Source organism: Bufo bufo, chromosome 6 (genome assembly GCF_905171765.1).
Source record: "Bufo bufo chromosome 6, aBufBuf1.1, whole genome shotgun sequence".
Classification (NCBI taxonomy): domain Eukaryota; kingdom Metazoa; phylum Chordata; class Amphibia; order Anura; family Bufonidae; genus Bufo; species Bufo bufo.
Window position 1 is genome coordinate 146,555,062 of NC_053394.1, and position 15,146 is coordinate 146,570,207.

At 45.6% G+C, this 15,146-nt stretch overlaps 1 protein-coding gene across 1 annotated transcript in view; it reads right to left on the reverse strand.

The window, feature by feature from the left end:
- Positions 1–6,636, reverse strand: part of TSHZ2 (teashirt zinc finger homeobox 2) — a 136,386-nt gene extending 129,750 nt beyond the window's left edge. Inside the window, exon 1 of the mRNA XM_040435653.1 lies at positions 6,279–6,636. Coding sequence (XP_040291587.1) covers positions 6,279–6,318 — 40 coding nt within the window. The 5' untranslated portion in view covers positions 6,319–6,636. The remainder of the gene's footprint in view (positions 1–6,278) is intronic.
- Positions 6,637–15,146: the final 8,510 nt, after the last annotated feature.

Below are 15,146 nucleotides of genomic sequence, written 5' to 3' on the forward strand. Positions count from 1 at the left end.
CAGTTTACCGCCTTCTCCTTGTTCAGATCACAAGGAGCTACAGACAATCTGTCATAATTCTGATAATCCAGTATTGAACTGTAAAATAATCCAGAATGGGGCTCCTCGATAGAGTCCGCGATAAGCGGCATCAGATGTGTGGCAGCCATTTATCCAGCATGTTCCAATGAGATAACGTGGCAGTAAATGGGGGTAGTTGTGCTAGCTGGCCATGTCTACAAGCAGCGTTACATCACGAACCCTCTGTCTCGGATGTGAAGGCAGGTTTCCTGCAGCTGTAAAATCAGGACAAAGCTCTTCCGTTATCACAGGGTTTCTCTGCTCTCAGATTACAGACATCAGGTCATTATGTCGGCTCAGAGGACATGAGGCCGAGGTGGTAAAGGCTCGTTATCGCAAGGAGATTATCAGGATTAGGAACAATGGCGACAATCACAAACCCAGCTAAACCCCGGGCCCTAGGTGAACCCCGAGAAGAGCGAAACACTGGGCGTCCGACGACACGACACAAACAACCAAAGCGCGTTTTACGTATATTACCAAATCTGAGAAAAGAAATCCACCTATAGGGACGAAGGCTTAATCACTGTACACTGAAAAGTTCTCCAACTATCTCATAAACCTGATATTTCAATCCCACGTCATAATTCAAGATTTCTGCTTGCAGTCAGTGAATGGAAACATTTATTGCCAACATGTAGATGCAGAAAACCCTTCCTGACCCCTCTCCAGCTGACCAAAGCAAAAGCTCAGGTACATGACCCCCATGCCCGCCAAAGAGGATCAAGATGATTTTTTAGCCTACAAACACAAACAACAGGGTTTTATGGCTGGTTTAACGCGCAGGTTTCAGATCCGTATCTGGACGGTTGGTGCGAGCGGACACCCCAGTTCAGATTGATTCCGTACGGACAGATTCTGGACCATGGGCACTGCTCAGCGTCCACTCCTCATCACAATAGCCATGCGCCAGGCATAACTGTGTCGCAGCAGAGAAAAAAAATCGTTACAATGTGTCAGCCTTAGCGCGTAAAAAAGAAAAATGTTTTTTGGGATATTTTAAAATACAACAAGGGGTATTTTCATTGATCTGTCCTAGGACTGAGGATCCGGTAGTTATTTCTGTTTCCAATATCAATTTTTTTTTTAAAGAATTTTATAAGGGGATATATTTTTAAAGAAAAAAAAAAAAAAGACTATGTTTCTAATTAAATTCATAATGTAATATTCTGACTAGTCTCCGCATTTATACACTTCGAAATTGACATTTTACCTTTTTTGGGGTTGATATTTTTTTTTTTAATGTTCAGGTTAATCTTTACAGTATTTTAGTTTAGTCTCCAAATTTGTGATAGTCATCAGGCCGGGGAGCCGGGGTGATAATACTGAGGGGCAGTGAAACTCTTCTTGTACCATTAATATTCTACATTCACTTCTATAAAAAAAAAAAACACTATGCCGGCAAAACATGTACAAAACATTTCTGACATAGGTTTGGGTTTTTTCTTCTTCGCAGTCAAAAAGAAGAAAAAAAAAAGATAAAAAACAGCAAAAACAATATAAATGTTACATTACATAAAAATACCTAATAATTAAAAGAAACTTATAAAAGTAATAAATATTTTCTATATTTATATCCGTCATTTATATGATTAAAACACAAATAATTTTTTTCTTTACGCTAAAAAAGGTTAAGATAAAAATAAGAGAGGGCGACTGTGCCCGTCATGACACTGGCATCTCCGTGCCCCTGGTCAGGTCATGTTCTGCAGGTAAGATGTGACTGTACATCTGGTAGTGGAGGCCGCATGTTATGGCACTATCCTCCCTCGTCTTGGCCCTGTGATTTCCTGTGCAGATTATAAAACGCGTCACCTCCTTCCCCCCCCCCCCCCTTCTAAATTGTTCCTTTCTGATACACGATTTCTGTCATAAATCTGCCCTCGTCTAAACACAGAATTTCTTTGCCCATCAATTCTCTCATGTGGAAAATTTAAAACGGATTCTAAACACCAATGTTACCGGCAAACAAACTCCGCATAAATTAACAGCGAGCGGTGAGAGTCGGCGCGGAGAAGCCATTAGCAGCGACAGATGAAGTTATTTTTTGAAGTCAGGGATTTATCTCCTCACCTCCTCTATTTGGAAGGTTTATTGGTTTTTTCCCCTTCCCCTCGTTGTGCCACGGTTGGTTCCTGTGCGATGCCAGTGTGAAGCTGGGCTCCCGCCCAGAGCAGGGAACCCTCCTGTACTATAGAGCCTGGCACACAGGATCCTCATCTTCCGCTGAATTCATTACTTCAGGTGCCCCCACCCCGGAGGAATATCTGGCAGCGGGAGGGGAACTTCTAGGCATTACTATTACCTAACGTATCAACACATTTACTAGATGTGGATATTCAGCAACTATTTTAGTATTTTTTTTATATATTTTTTTTAACTACAGAATAGATAAAATAAAAAATGAAAAACACAAATTTTTTTTATTATACCAAAAAAGGAGACAAAAAAATAAAATAAATACATTTTATATTATAGATATTTTTATATACATACAGCATGTATAACACCTATATGAGTACATCTTTGTACACACTGTACGTAGGTGTATATACAGTATATATATATATATATATTCTCTGTACGAGTATATGTGATATATATATATTTATATATATATATATATTTATATTATATAATATACGGGTATAACAATCTGTATGATCTTTAAGAATAACTACCGTATATACATACCCTCTGCATATATGTAGATGTGCACAGCACGATCCCTCACTCCGTGTATATATATCGGTATATATTTGCATGTCAGGATGCCAGTATACACAGTACAGGTATTTATACCGTATATATTTATATTATACTGTAATCTGAGTATGACTGGCCCATTCTATATACTGACAGTACACACAACCTGGAGTACCTATAGGTGCCCAGAGGGGTAAGGACTCCTACAGTACATTACACACTCCTTACCACCATCTCCGCTTTAACCCCTTCCCAACCGATGCACTGGAATGCGGCTCGTATGTGAGGCTCTCCTCTGCCCCCAGCAGAAGGAGCTCACGACTGTATTAAATCGCTGGGTTGTAGCTGCGTCTCAGGAGGACGGTTAGACATCTATCATTTACTAATCCATGGTAAGTGGCCTTTCTCCTTCTCTAAAGTGTTCGGCCGTACAATTCATAATCTGCGGAAGAGGGTTAATACTGGCCTCCCGATACCAAAGATGAAGAAAATCAATAGATGACTTAAAACAAATCTGCTCCTCGGCCGTCTCTTTCAATCAGCCTTGTATCGACAAGACGCAGCCACTTAACTTACGATTAGCATCATGTGCGGATATAGCCCCCGAGTGCCCCCCCACTAAACGCGGGGCATCATAACCAAAGGAGCATCAACCCCCCCCCCCCCCCCAGGGGTTTCCAGTTAGCTAAGATGACCTGTCCCTAATCTGGAGTCACACAAGCTCCTCTGAGGACCCCTATATAATAACATTGTATTACTATGGGTGGGGATAGGGGGGCATGGACCTCTTGTGACTACTGATGTCTCCATCCATCATCTATGCTGAAACCAGGATGAAGCACCGCAGACATGTGAGATTATTTAAAAAGGTCCTTTGTAAGTTTTTTTGGTTGCGAAAATTTTTAGTTTTTTTTTCTTTTTGCCCTGACACAAGGTGGTTCTGTGTAACATGAGCTGGTCGTGTAGGAAACCACCTATTACAACAGACCGGGACACAGGGCGGCCAATTTAACCACTATCGTACAGGATTTTTTTGGCAACATGCTAGTTCTGGGTCTGAGGAGCCTTTGGTCTGAAAACCTGGAGGTGACCTGGCCTGGTTGAGGAAAGGTGTTGAGCGCCGGGGGCCCCACTGTCCCTCATATCCTAACCCTCACCTCTTGCCCCCTACATAAAAATAATAATCAGCTGCTGATTTTACCCCGGGCCCCCTGTACCCGGTGATTTACCCTCTGGTCGAGCAGTATTATAATGGATGCCGGGCACTCCACAAACCAAATGAATGACAAACGGGTTCAATTATAACCCCCTACTGTAAAAGTCACCGAATCTTATAAACCCGTTAATTCAGTGGACTGGCTAATGAAGCGGTCGTGCGTCCTGTCTAGAAACGCTTTGCGCCAATCACATGACGCAGCATGCCATTTGTGGCGTCGGCCTAAGGATTCATTGCGGTTCACCGCGAGAATGTGAAAAAGAGGAACGTTACAGTAAAGGACAAAGGTGTAGGTGTAATATAACGATGAGTGCGATACGGATTACGGGGGGGGGGGGGGTGTCTCATACAGTGGTTATCGGGGGCTGTCTATCCGATAATAGGACTATTCCATGGATTCACATGAAATCCGAATGCAAAATTTACAGTAAACAGACGTTTGCAAAATCAGTTTAGAAAATTATCGGGGGCAATAACTGCCCGGAATGAGCCAGCAGCACGCTCCCCATTAACGACGTCTGCTTACTTAAAAAGACCACCGTACAGGTACCGGCGAGAACTTCATTATCTCTGGTCCCCCGGTGACAAGCAGTACTAGTACCCTCAGCAAGAACGGGGGAGAGTTCTGCATTAACCCCTGACGTAAAGTTGTCCCTCTCTCTCTAGCCCCCCCCCCCTTTTTTTTTGCTTAGAAATAGCTCATAAAATATTCACAGCGTGCGCGCGGTGATTTTAGCTGTATGGTGTTTGCATCCATTTACTTCAGCGAGATAAAACTAGCCCACTGCCTGAATAGATTTGCATGCGTTTGTCTAATCCTGAAATTACAGGCTTTAGGTCGCCCTTACGTCACCACAAACCGGGAGCATCGGGGCTCAGAAGAGGCGGCGAAAACGACGAGGGAGCGCTCCCTATTAACCCATCATAGGCGACATATCCGTACGGTAAAGAAACAATATAATAAAATAATAGTACGGCGAGCCAAGGACACCCTGCCACCATTATTAGTGAACAGGACCCCCCCCCCCCCCGAACCATGCCATTTTTCAAATGACAAACCCGTCCCTGCTCCTCCAGGAATTCCATAGATAGCCAAGTTACAACTAACGTTGTTTCTTTTCTTTCTTTCTTTTCATTACCCTCTCTTCTTCAAACTTTTATCACCGACACAAAGCAAAATGCAGGATATACGACTTCATGACGCCACAAAAAATTCCGGCTGGTCCCTGTCTGGATGAGGTGCTTATGTAAATGCCAGGCTGACGGAGGGCACAGACCAGGCGGGCAAATAGGCCGAACTATAGCGAACCTAAAAAAAAAACAGGGGTGACTGAACAATGTCCTGAGATGACCACAGGAGGCTGACAGACCCCCGCAGCCCCTATGTCTAGCCAGCCTCAGTTACCCCGTGCGAATGAGCCCACCACCGGGGTAACGCCGCTTCCGTGGTGCAATTAACCAGGGCGCCGCGTCTACTGCGCAATAAAATCTGACACAGACAATCAGTATTCCCGGTGGTGACTATTACAAAGTTGTACGAGCCAAAAACTTTCCGAGCGCCCCCCCTCCCCTCTAGATCTTGTGGCTGAGGCAGGGTTGAGGGGCAACGGACGTCTCCCCTAATATTATTAATATCTCAGAATCCCGTCCCAGCTTTTATTAACCCCTCACACAGCGCAGGAATTTAACCCCTCACTGGCTGAAATTTCCATAGCTAACCACTCCGTGTCCTCAATGAACCTAAGTGGCAGTCAAAATTCCCAGCACTGACCAGGCCTGGGCCCGGCGAGGACACGACTGTCCCCAGCACCTAATGGAAATAAAAAGTGGCACCAATTTTTGAATCCATTTTTTTTTGTTACAAAACATGTCACTGAAAGACAACTGGGCACCCACCTAAAGAGACATCGCAAGCGCGCAAGGGGGTCCGGGTGACAGGATCCAGAGGGCAGCGTCTGCGTCACCGCTCCAGCGTTACCATGGCGAATGATTTATTGATGGCCATTAAGAATAAAGAGATCAAGCACGGCCACATGACAGGCGATCCATCATGTGTCACATCTAAGATGGCAATCATCTGGAAAGCTGGGCTCCGGCGGAGGGTGCGGCTGGCAGGGAAGACACAGAACTGAACTTGTGCACAGGACAAGAGCAGAAACGTACCTGGACTGGAGGAATGAGGGCACCCAGGCAGTGCCCAGGTGGCACCCGAAGACACCAGCACAGCACCCACAAAGTTACAGAAAGTTCCCGGAGAGGGGGGGAAACATGAGCACATATTTCTGCCAGTCCTTACCTGCTGCCCGTTTTGGTGCCTGCTGCTTCCTCCTGGGCATCTCTCTCCTCCTCAGCTTCTCACTTCTTCTTAATCCAGGTCACAACAAAAAAACATGAAGAAGAAGAAGAAGAAGCGGCGGCGGCGGCAGAAGTGGCGGCGGGTCTCCTCCCGTGAGAAGCCTCCTCGGTAATCATCCAGGGTCTGCTGCACGGGGTGGTACAAGACGGGGGCCCCCGCTCCCGGGCGCTGCTGGGGGCACTGCCGCTCCTGTCAGATGCCAGCCTGTAGAGAGTGAGATGGGCAGGGAGGAGAGGCAGGCGGCACTGGAGCCTCTTCAATCACACATGCTGCAAGCACAGGCGGCGGGGGAGGCGATCATCCATCTACTGAACAAACTGAACATTACCAAACCCCTCCCCCGACCTGATGACAGTGCTGCGGGGAGGTGCGCGGCTCCCGCTCCGGCGCCGCACGGGTTACTACCTGCAGCCCGCCGTTTAACCCCTGCCCGGCCGGGGGTCAAGAAGAGGTCAAGGGAGCACAGGCCTGGACGAAGGGAGGGGAAGGGGTTCAGATGCTGATGTGTCGAGAATCTCCACTTATTCTCTGGAGCATCAGCAAGGTCTCATTGACACCAGCCCTGTCCATACTGTGGACCCCAAAGCACCCACACACAAAATACAGGCGCCTTCCCTGCAATCCACTCCTGTATTTGTCTGCAAGACAGAGAAGAATAGGACATTTGCGTAATGGACTTTTCGTTTTGTTTTTTTGTGGACCCATAGAAATGAATGGTGTGTATGCAAAAGATGCAGATGTGCCTGAAGCCTTAGGGCACGGATCCGTATAAAATACGGATGACGTCCGTGTGCATTCCGTATTTTGCGGAACGGAACAGCTGGCCCCTAGTAGAACAGTGCAATCCTTGTCTGTAATATGGACAATAATAGGACATGTTCTGTTCTTTTGCGGAACGGAAATGTGGAAACAGAATGCACATGGAGTAGCTTCCGTTTTTTTTTTTTTTTTGCGGACCCATTAAAATGAATGGTTCCGCATACGGTCTGCAAAAAAACGGAACGGACACAGAAAGAAAATAGGTCCACACAGCGGAAGTCAAAATCAGGCACTTATGTCACGTTTGAAACTGCTGCGGTTACTGCCTTGGGTTTTCATTTTCAGGCCTTATGCACGCAAGAGTAATTTTGTTCGCAGTCCAATCCGTATTTTTTACGGATCACACATGGACCGATTAGTTTATGGGCGTCCGTAAAAATGGACAGGGCCGGTTTTAGACAAAGTGTGGCCCTGGGCAAAATTTTAAGTGGGGCCCCAAAAGGAATATTGCACAGACAACACATTCACACACAGCCTGCACTGATTGCGGATTACACATGGGGTTTCCACGCAGATTCTCGTGCAGAGTACAGTACCAGCAAGGTGTATAAGATAGGTCATCAGTATCAGATCGGCTGGCGTCCTCCTCCCGGGACACCTGCCGATCAACTGTTGGGAGGCCAGTGATGTCAATGTATATCCGTCACATGGCCTAGTTGCAGTTCAGTCCCATTCAAGTGAAAGATGAGCTGCAATACCAAGCATCGCTGCTGTCTAATGTACGGCGCTGTGCTTGGTGAACTATAAAGAGACCGCAGTGCTCACCGGAGCTCTGGTGAGCGCCGTGGCCTCTTCAAACAGCTGATCAGCAGGGGTGTCAGGAGTCGGATCTCCGCCAATCTGATACTGATGACCTATCCTGAGGATAGACCATACATATCAAATTCCCAGGTAAACCTTTTAACTGAAAAAAACAAGAAGCAGGTTGAAAAGACAAACAAATATAGTGTAACTCTCCTTTAAAAACACTTTCTACATGTCATAGTGACCACATACCTCTTACATCCAGTGACATCTCCTCTCATGTAGACCTTCTCTTTCCTCTTCTCCTCCGTTAGACCGCCATGACAAATTCTTTCAGCCGCATCTCGTCTCTACAGAGTTTGCTACGCAGACACGTTAGATTTCAAAATTTTTCTATCAACCTCCCCATCCTGGTGTACCCATCCTGCTGCCACTTCCAATACTGTGCCCGTTGTGCCCCCCAATACCCCAGGTACTATACTGCTGAAAAAATTGTGACCCCAGTAGACATAATTGGGGTCATTTATCAAACTGGTGTAAAGTAGAACTGGATTTCCAAAAGAGCTGTCAAAAATGAAAAGTGAGATCTGATTGGCTGCTATGGGCAACTAAGCCAGTTCTACTTTACACCAGTTTGATAAATTACCCCAAATGTCCCTAAAGTGTCCACAGCAGCTATAATGTCCCCTAGAGTGCCCCCAGTAATAATAGCACCCTATATTGTGCTCCAGGTAATAATCCCTGTATAGTGTCCCCAGAAATAATAGAATGGCCCCTACAGTGCCTCCCCAATAGCAAGGCACCCCACACTGCCCCATATTAATTTGCCCCCACACACAGTAATTTCCCTCACATAGTAATTTGCCCCACACAGTAATTTCCACCACACTGCCCCCATATAGTAGTTTGCCCCCGCACAGTAGTTTACCCCACATTGCCCCATATAGTAGTTTGTCCCCACATAGTAATCCCTCCCATAATAATTTGCCCCCACATAGTAATCCCTCCCATAATAATTTGCCCCCACACAGTAATCCCACCATATTTTTCCCCCACATAGTAATTTGCCCCCATACTGCAATTTCCCCCGATGTACTCTTCACATGTCCTCTTGTGTACCCCCCCATGTCCCCCAAAGTTGGCGCAAAAATAAATAAAATAAAAAAAAACTAAAAGCTAAATACTCACCTATGTGCCAGGCACAGGCGCGCACGATGACGTCATCACGTACGCCTGCGCCGGTATTTCATTACTGCATAGGCCTCAGGCCAATTATACAACATGTCTTATTCTTGTCTATTTTGCGGACGAGAATAGGCTTTTTTGCAGTGGGTACCGCAAAAATTGCTGGATGCACACGGAGCACATGTGTATTTTGTGGATCTATGATTTGCGGACTACAAAGCTGATACGGTTGTGTGCAAGGGGCCTTCATGTTGCAGTCACACTCTTAGTTTATCTCCATTGAATGGAGCTTAACTGCCAACAGGCTCCCACTTCTGGTGCGGTCTTGAAAAACCACATGTGAAAAATCCTCGGCTGCATGAACTGCAGCACAGCATCCCATTGGAAACAATGAGAGGCAGTTTCAGCACAGACTCAAGCCAGTTTTTGTACTGAGTCCACTGAGTTTATAGTGTTTCATATTGTTGAACTGCATTTATATGTTTATTGTAATATATCCTGTTCATTTACACTGTAATTACAGTATTGCAGCACTGCACTGTGGAAAAGGTTAATGCACAGCCAGCTAATACTGAGAGACTTTATGACTTCCTACCTATGCAATATTTTGGAGGGGAAAAACAGACAAACTGACCTTCTGACTATCTGGTTTAGCTCTGCTGTTTATGTCTGATGATTTGTTTGTCTCATTCCTATAGAGGCATTGAATCTCTATACAAGTCTATGATAGACTGAAATGATAACATTGTATCTGTTTAGGCTGTGCTTCTCCACTCCACCCCTCCCACTAGAAGGTGCAAGTTTGGCAACTTTCACACTAGCGTTTTTACTGGATCCGGCAGGGTTCAGCAAAAATGCTTCTGTTACTGATAATACAACCATCTACTTCCCTTATGAACGGATCCGGTTGTATTATCTTTAACATTGCCAGGACGGATCCGTCATTAACTCCATTGAAAGTTAATGGAGGACGGATCAGTTTTTTTAGGTTGTGGCAGAGAAAACAGATCTGTCCCCATTTACTTGCATTAGGGGTCCTGCCGGATCCGTCTTGCTCCACATGCCAGGACGGAAAGCAAACTACAACATGTTGCAGTTTTTTCTCCGGTATGGGAACGCAACTAAACGGAACGGAATGCATTTTGGAGCATCCCATTCTGTTCAGTTTTGTCCCCATTGACAACGAATAGGGACAAAACTGAAGCATTTTTTCTTGTATTGGGTCCCTATGACGGATCTCAATACCGGAAAACTAAAACGCTAGTGTGAAAGTAGCCTTAAAGGGGTTGTTTCACTTCAGCAAATAAAGTGTATTATGTAGAGGAAGTTAAAGGTGTAGCTGGCCAGCTAAGACCTGTCCTAGGTTGCTAATATAGCTTATATGTTTATACAGATAAACCTGCTAATAACCTTAATACAGTTCCTATGTTTGTGAGTTAAAGGGTTTCTATCACTTCGTTTCACATAATTAGCTGTCAGACACTAGCGATCCGCTAGTGTCTGCTCTACCAAACCATCCTAATATAATAGGTTTTGGGGCAGCCGTTTTGCTAAAAAAAGAACTCATATCGATATGCTAATGAGCCTCTAGGTGCTATGGGGGCGTCATTAGCACCTAGAGGCTCCGTCTACCTTCATAAACTGTCGCCGCCCAGCGCGTCCCTCCAGCCCGCCCATCTCCTCCGGAATGCGATCCTCCTTGTGAGCGTATGTATTCGGCGCATGCGCAGTGAATGTCTGACCGCTTCCCTGCTCAGACATCTCCACTGCGCCTGCGCCGATGACGTCATAGTGCTCCGAGGAACAGGCGCAGTGGAGATGTCTGAGCAGGGAAGCGGTCAGACATTCACTGCGCATGCGCCGAATACATACGTTCACAAGGAGGATCGCATTCCGGAGGAGATGGGCGGGCTGGAGGGACGCGCTGGGCGGCGGCAGTTTGTGAAGGTAGACCGAGCCTCTAGGTGCTAATGACGCCCCCATAGCACCTAGAGGCTCATTAGCATATCGATATAAGTTCTTTTTTTAGCAAAACGGCTGCCCCAAAACCTATTATATTAGGATGGTTTGGTAGAGAAGACACTAGCGGATCGCTAGTGTCTGACAGCTAATTATGTGAAACGAAGTGATAGAAACCCTTTAAAGACAAAAGCAGTGTTATTTACAGTGACTTCATGTTTGGATGTCATATAACTGTTATGTACACTATATTGTGTTCACAGAAGCAGAAAAGATAATATGCCTTTAAGATTCATTATATAATGTAAGGTAAGCTCAATGACACAGCAGAAACAACAGAAAGCATAGAGTTAAACTGTTGTTGCTGGGCAGGAGTTTTAACCAATCACAGCCAGCATCACACACAGCAAGAGTTTTCACCAATCACAGCCAGCCTCACACACAGCCTTTGTGGGAAATTCCCCTAGCAGGAGCTGCTAGAATCATTACACCAGAGGAGACAAGCTGAACAGACATTCACTTTACTAAGAGCAGTGTTTTATGGAAGCAGAGAGGCCAAAATAGGTATTTAAAACAGTTATATAATGTTCCTACGCTGATGGTTACCATGGTTACAACCACCCTGCAATTCATCCATGGTGGACGTGCTTGCAAACTATAGGAAAAAGGACTAGCTTATGTGCGCCACCAAGGTCCTGGCCCCCAAGTTAGCCAGCACTTTTTCCTATAATATGCATCCACGACCACCACTAATGAACTGCAGAGTGGTCGTAACCATGGAAATGATCACTGTATAATGTGATGGAAAAATTAATCCAGCCAGCAAAGGAAGCAATATGGACAATCACAATACATTAGTAAATGCCTTGTATTAACTTTCTCTACATGGTAAATAATATTTGCTGAAGTGAGACAACCCCTTTATGCTAGAAGCTGCATATAAAGAGAGAAGTCAGAACCCCTAGTTGTCTGCAGATAGGGTCAGTGGTTAGTAGGAGAGATTTTGCCAGACGGCACCAGTGACCAGAAGAAGACATTGAGACAAAGATACTCTGCGGACATTGAGACAAAGATACTCTGCCACAGAACCTGGGTCACCAGCTCTTTGGCCAAGGTACCAGCCTTCTAAGAAAGAGGGACAACTAGCTCATGCCTCTCCTCAGCACAAAACTCTTTTCTGCCAGAAAGATGACTGTAGAAACCAGCTCAGTGCATTACTTATAGTGATTTGCACTTGAGTTCCTCCAGTAGGGAAGCACACTGGTTTACTGCAGTCCCTGACTCTCTGAACTTATTTCCCATTGGGGTTCACCACGTCTTACCATCCTCTCTGGAGAGCAGCAATATGTGGTGAGACTTTGATGGTGTCCAGGCCACCTCATACCCGATCACTGCATGAACCTACCCTCAAACAGCCAGTACGTACTTCTATACCACGTACGATTTAACTATGTAATGGTCTCAATACTTCCGAGAGTCGTAACCGCCATCGCAGATCATCACAGATGCTAGAAATTGCAATGGTAAGACCAGCAAATCACTGAGTATAAATGCAGTCAAATGGAGGCTTTGGCGCTGTGTCTAGTTACCATGTGGCTATGATTACATTTTGTCGCAGTATGGCGGAATGACCGCAGGTAAAACACACATCATTTGATATTTTTTAAGGCCATCGGTGAATAGTAATGAAAAAAAAACGACAAACTGTGCACATTACCCCAGTGTGAAGGGCCTTTTATTGGTCAGAAGCATTTTAATAATGTCCACATGATAGTCTTCATTGGCCGCCATTATAATCATGTGTGGACACCTCCATTAGTGGTTGCAGTGATTGTTACACCTCAGTGGGTGTTGCGACCAGATAAACTGACAATCTAGAGGAGAAACACCAGTGTTGATGAGAAGGGGCGCACACTTCTGTCTGAGGGTATATTGGATTAGAAAAATATGGCAGTTTTTTTTCCAAAAACAGGGGCACACCTGTCTACAACCTTTATGAGGTATTGTAGCTCTGCCCCATTTACTTCAATAGAGCCGAGGTGTAATACCAGGCACAACCCATGAATAGATGTGACAGTTTTGTTTTTTTTTCTCTCTTTTTTTTTTTTTTAAATATCTTTTTAGAAATTTTTATCTAATCCTCTACAACCCCTTAAACACTGTAATGGCAGATGTCATTAAATAGCGCGACACAGTACACTGCTCTGACCAGCAAAACACAACAGATAGATATGTATATCTATGTACATATATAGTGGGGATTCGCTCTGGTAGTTAGGACTAGCGGATGCAGTATAGAGGCAAAGTACACAGTTCTTGAATGAAACAGCAGTGTTTATTCATACATTGGTGTATAACAAAATGCAGATAAGATGTATCACAAAACGCAGGTGGCTTGGTGTTTGTTCACACACAAGGAAAGTCCATAAACAATAAAAGTCACCTTTTCTGCTGGGTGTTAATTCACACCCTGTTAGCAGTTCAGCCTCATTAAGTCCATAGGCGGCCTGTTCTCCTTTGGAGGGGCCTGAGTCCTCCAGCCCGGCTCAAATCTCAAATCCCAGCACAGCCCTTAGTTTACAGCACACAGACTCCTGAGCTCCACTGTCAGAGGGAGGTAAATCCACACACCTGGGAGTGCTGGCTGTTTTTTATGCCTGGCAAAACCCGGCCTGGAACATAGGGAGTAGTCACCCACCCAGCACTTTGACTACTCCCAGTAAGAGCCGATCAGCTATGACAGCCATGCTAAATCTCAAGGTGTCAATTAGCAATAGCTGCTGCTGAGTCCTGACACATAAAATACCGGCTCTTACTTCACCAAGGCCAGGAACCTCGGTGACACATACCTTCCATCCACGATGATTCCAGGTACCTTCTTACAATATATATATATATATATATAAGTCGCAAAAATCCACGGCACTCCTTAAAAGTGAAAAATGTGCTATTTATTCACACATGTCATACAGCAACGTTTCGGTTCTCTCTCAGAGCCTTTTTCAAGCCAAGACTTGAGAGAGAACCGAAACGTTGCTGTATGACATGTGTGAATAAATAGCACATTTTTCACTTTTAAGGAGTGCCGTGGATTTTTACGACTTGTCTACCACCCAGAATCGAGGGGTTACCGCTGGCACCCACTTTACAGTTGGCAAAGGTGTGCTGCTCTACTTTTGATGTATATATATATATATATATATTTGTGGTCAGGGCGACGGCCCCTGGACGTAGGAACTAGAGCTAACCTCAGGCTGGGAAATGCCGGGAGCCCGTAGCGAGGATAGGCCTAAAAGGGGGCCTATCCTTAAGGAAGAGCTAAGAAAAGGGAAGGGAGGGAGGGGTACCTGGCCGCACGTCCCGTCTCCTGCCTGCGTGGGGGTTAATATAGCCAAGGGGCGTGGCCTCTGCCCCTCCCACAAATACAGGCTGCACGGCAGCCTTAACTACTTGTGGTCAGGGCGACGGCCCCTGGACGTAGGAACTAGAGCTAACCTCAGGCTGGGAAATGCCGGGAGCCCGTAGCGAGGATAGGCCTAAAAGGGGCCAAAAGGAGACCCAACCATGCCATCCAACACTCATTGCCCCGTACAGGGCAAGTGAACAGAAAGCATCACGGAACTCCAATCGGAGGATTTGGACCATATCTGGAGAACACGACACCTCCAACGTCCCATGCACTTGGTAACCTGAGGAGGCATCTGGTGCTTAGACACCGCCTCTGAACGAAAGGAGTGAAGCAGACCCTGTTTAGAGTAAATATACACCTACCATTATGACACCCGTTTTGCACGAAAAGACCCTTCACGATGGAGGTGCGGGATATACCGCCTTATAACACAGTGACTCCCATCTACCTTACCTCCTTGTCATGTGTACCGCCACACCGTTCTTGGAGCTGGTTAAATGCTGATGTAATTGAAAGAGTGTCTGGAACCCGGAACGGTTTACTCCTATGTTGACTAACAGATGACCACATACGAGAAGGTCTGAATCCTGAGAGCTGCAGACTGAAACAAACAATGGTGAAACGGTTGGAAGTGCCTAGATCAGGCATCCCAAACCGCGGCCCCTCCGCTGCCGGAACCACAACCCCCACAA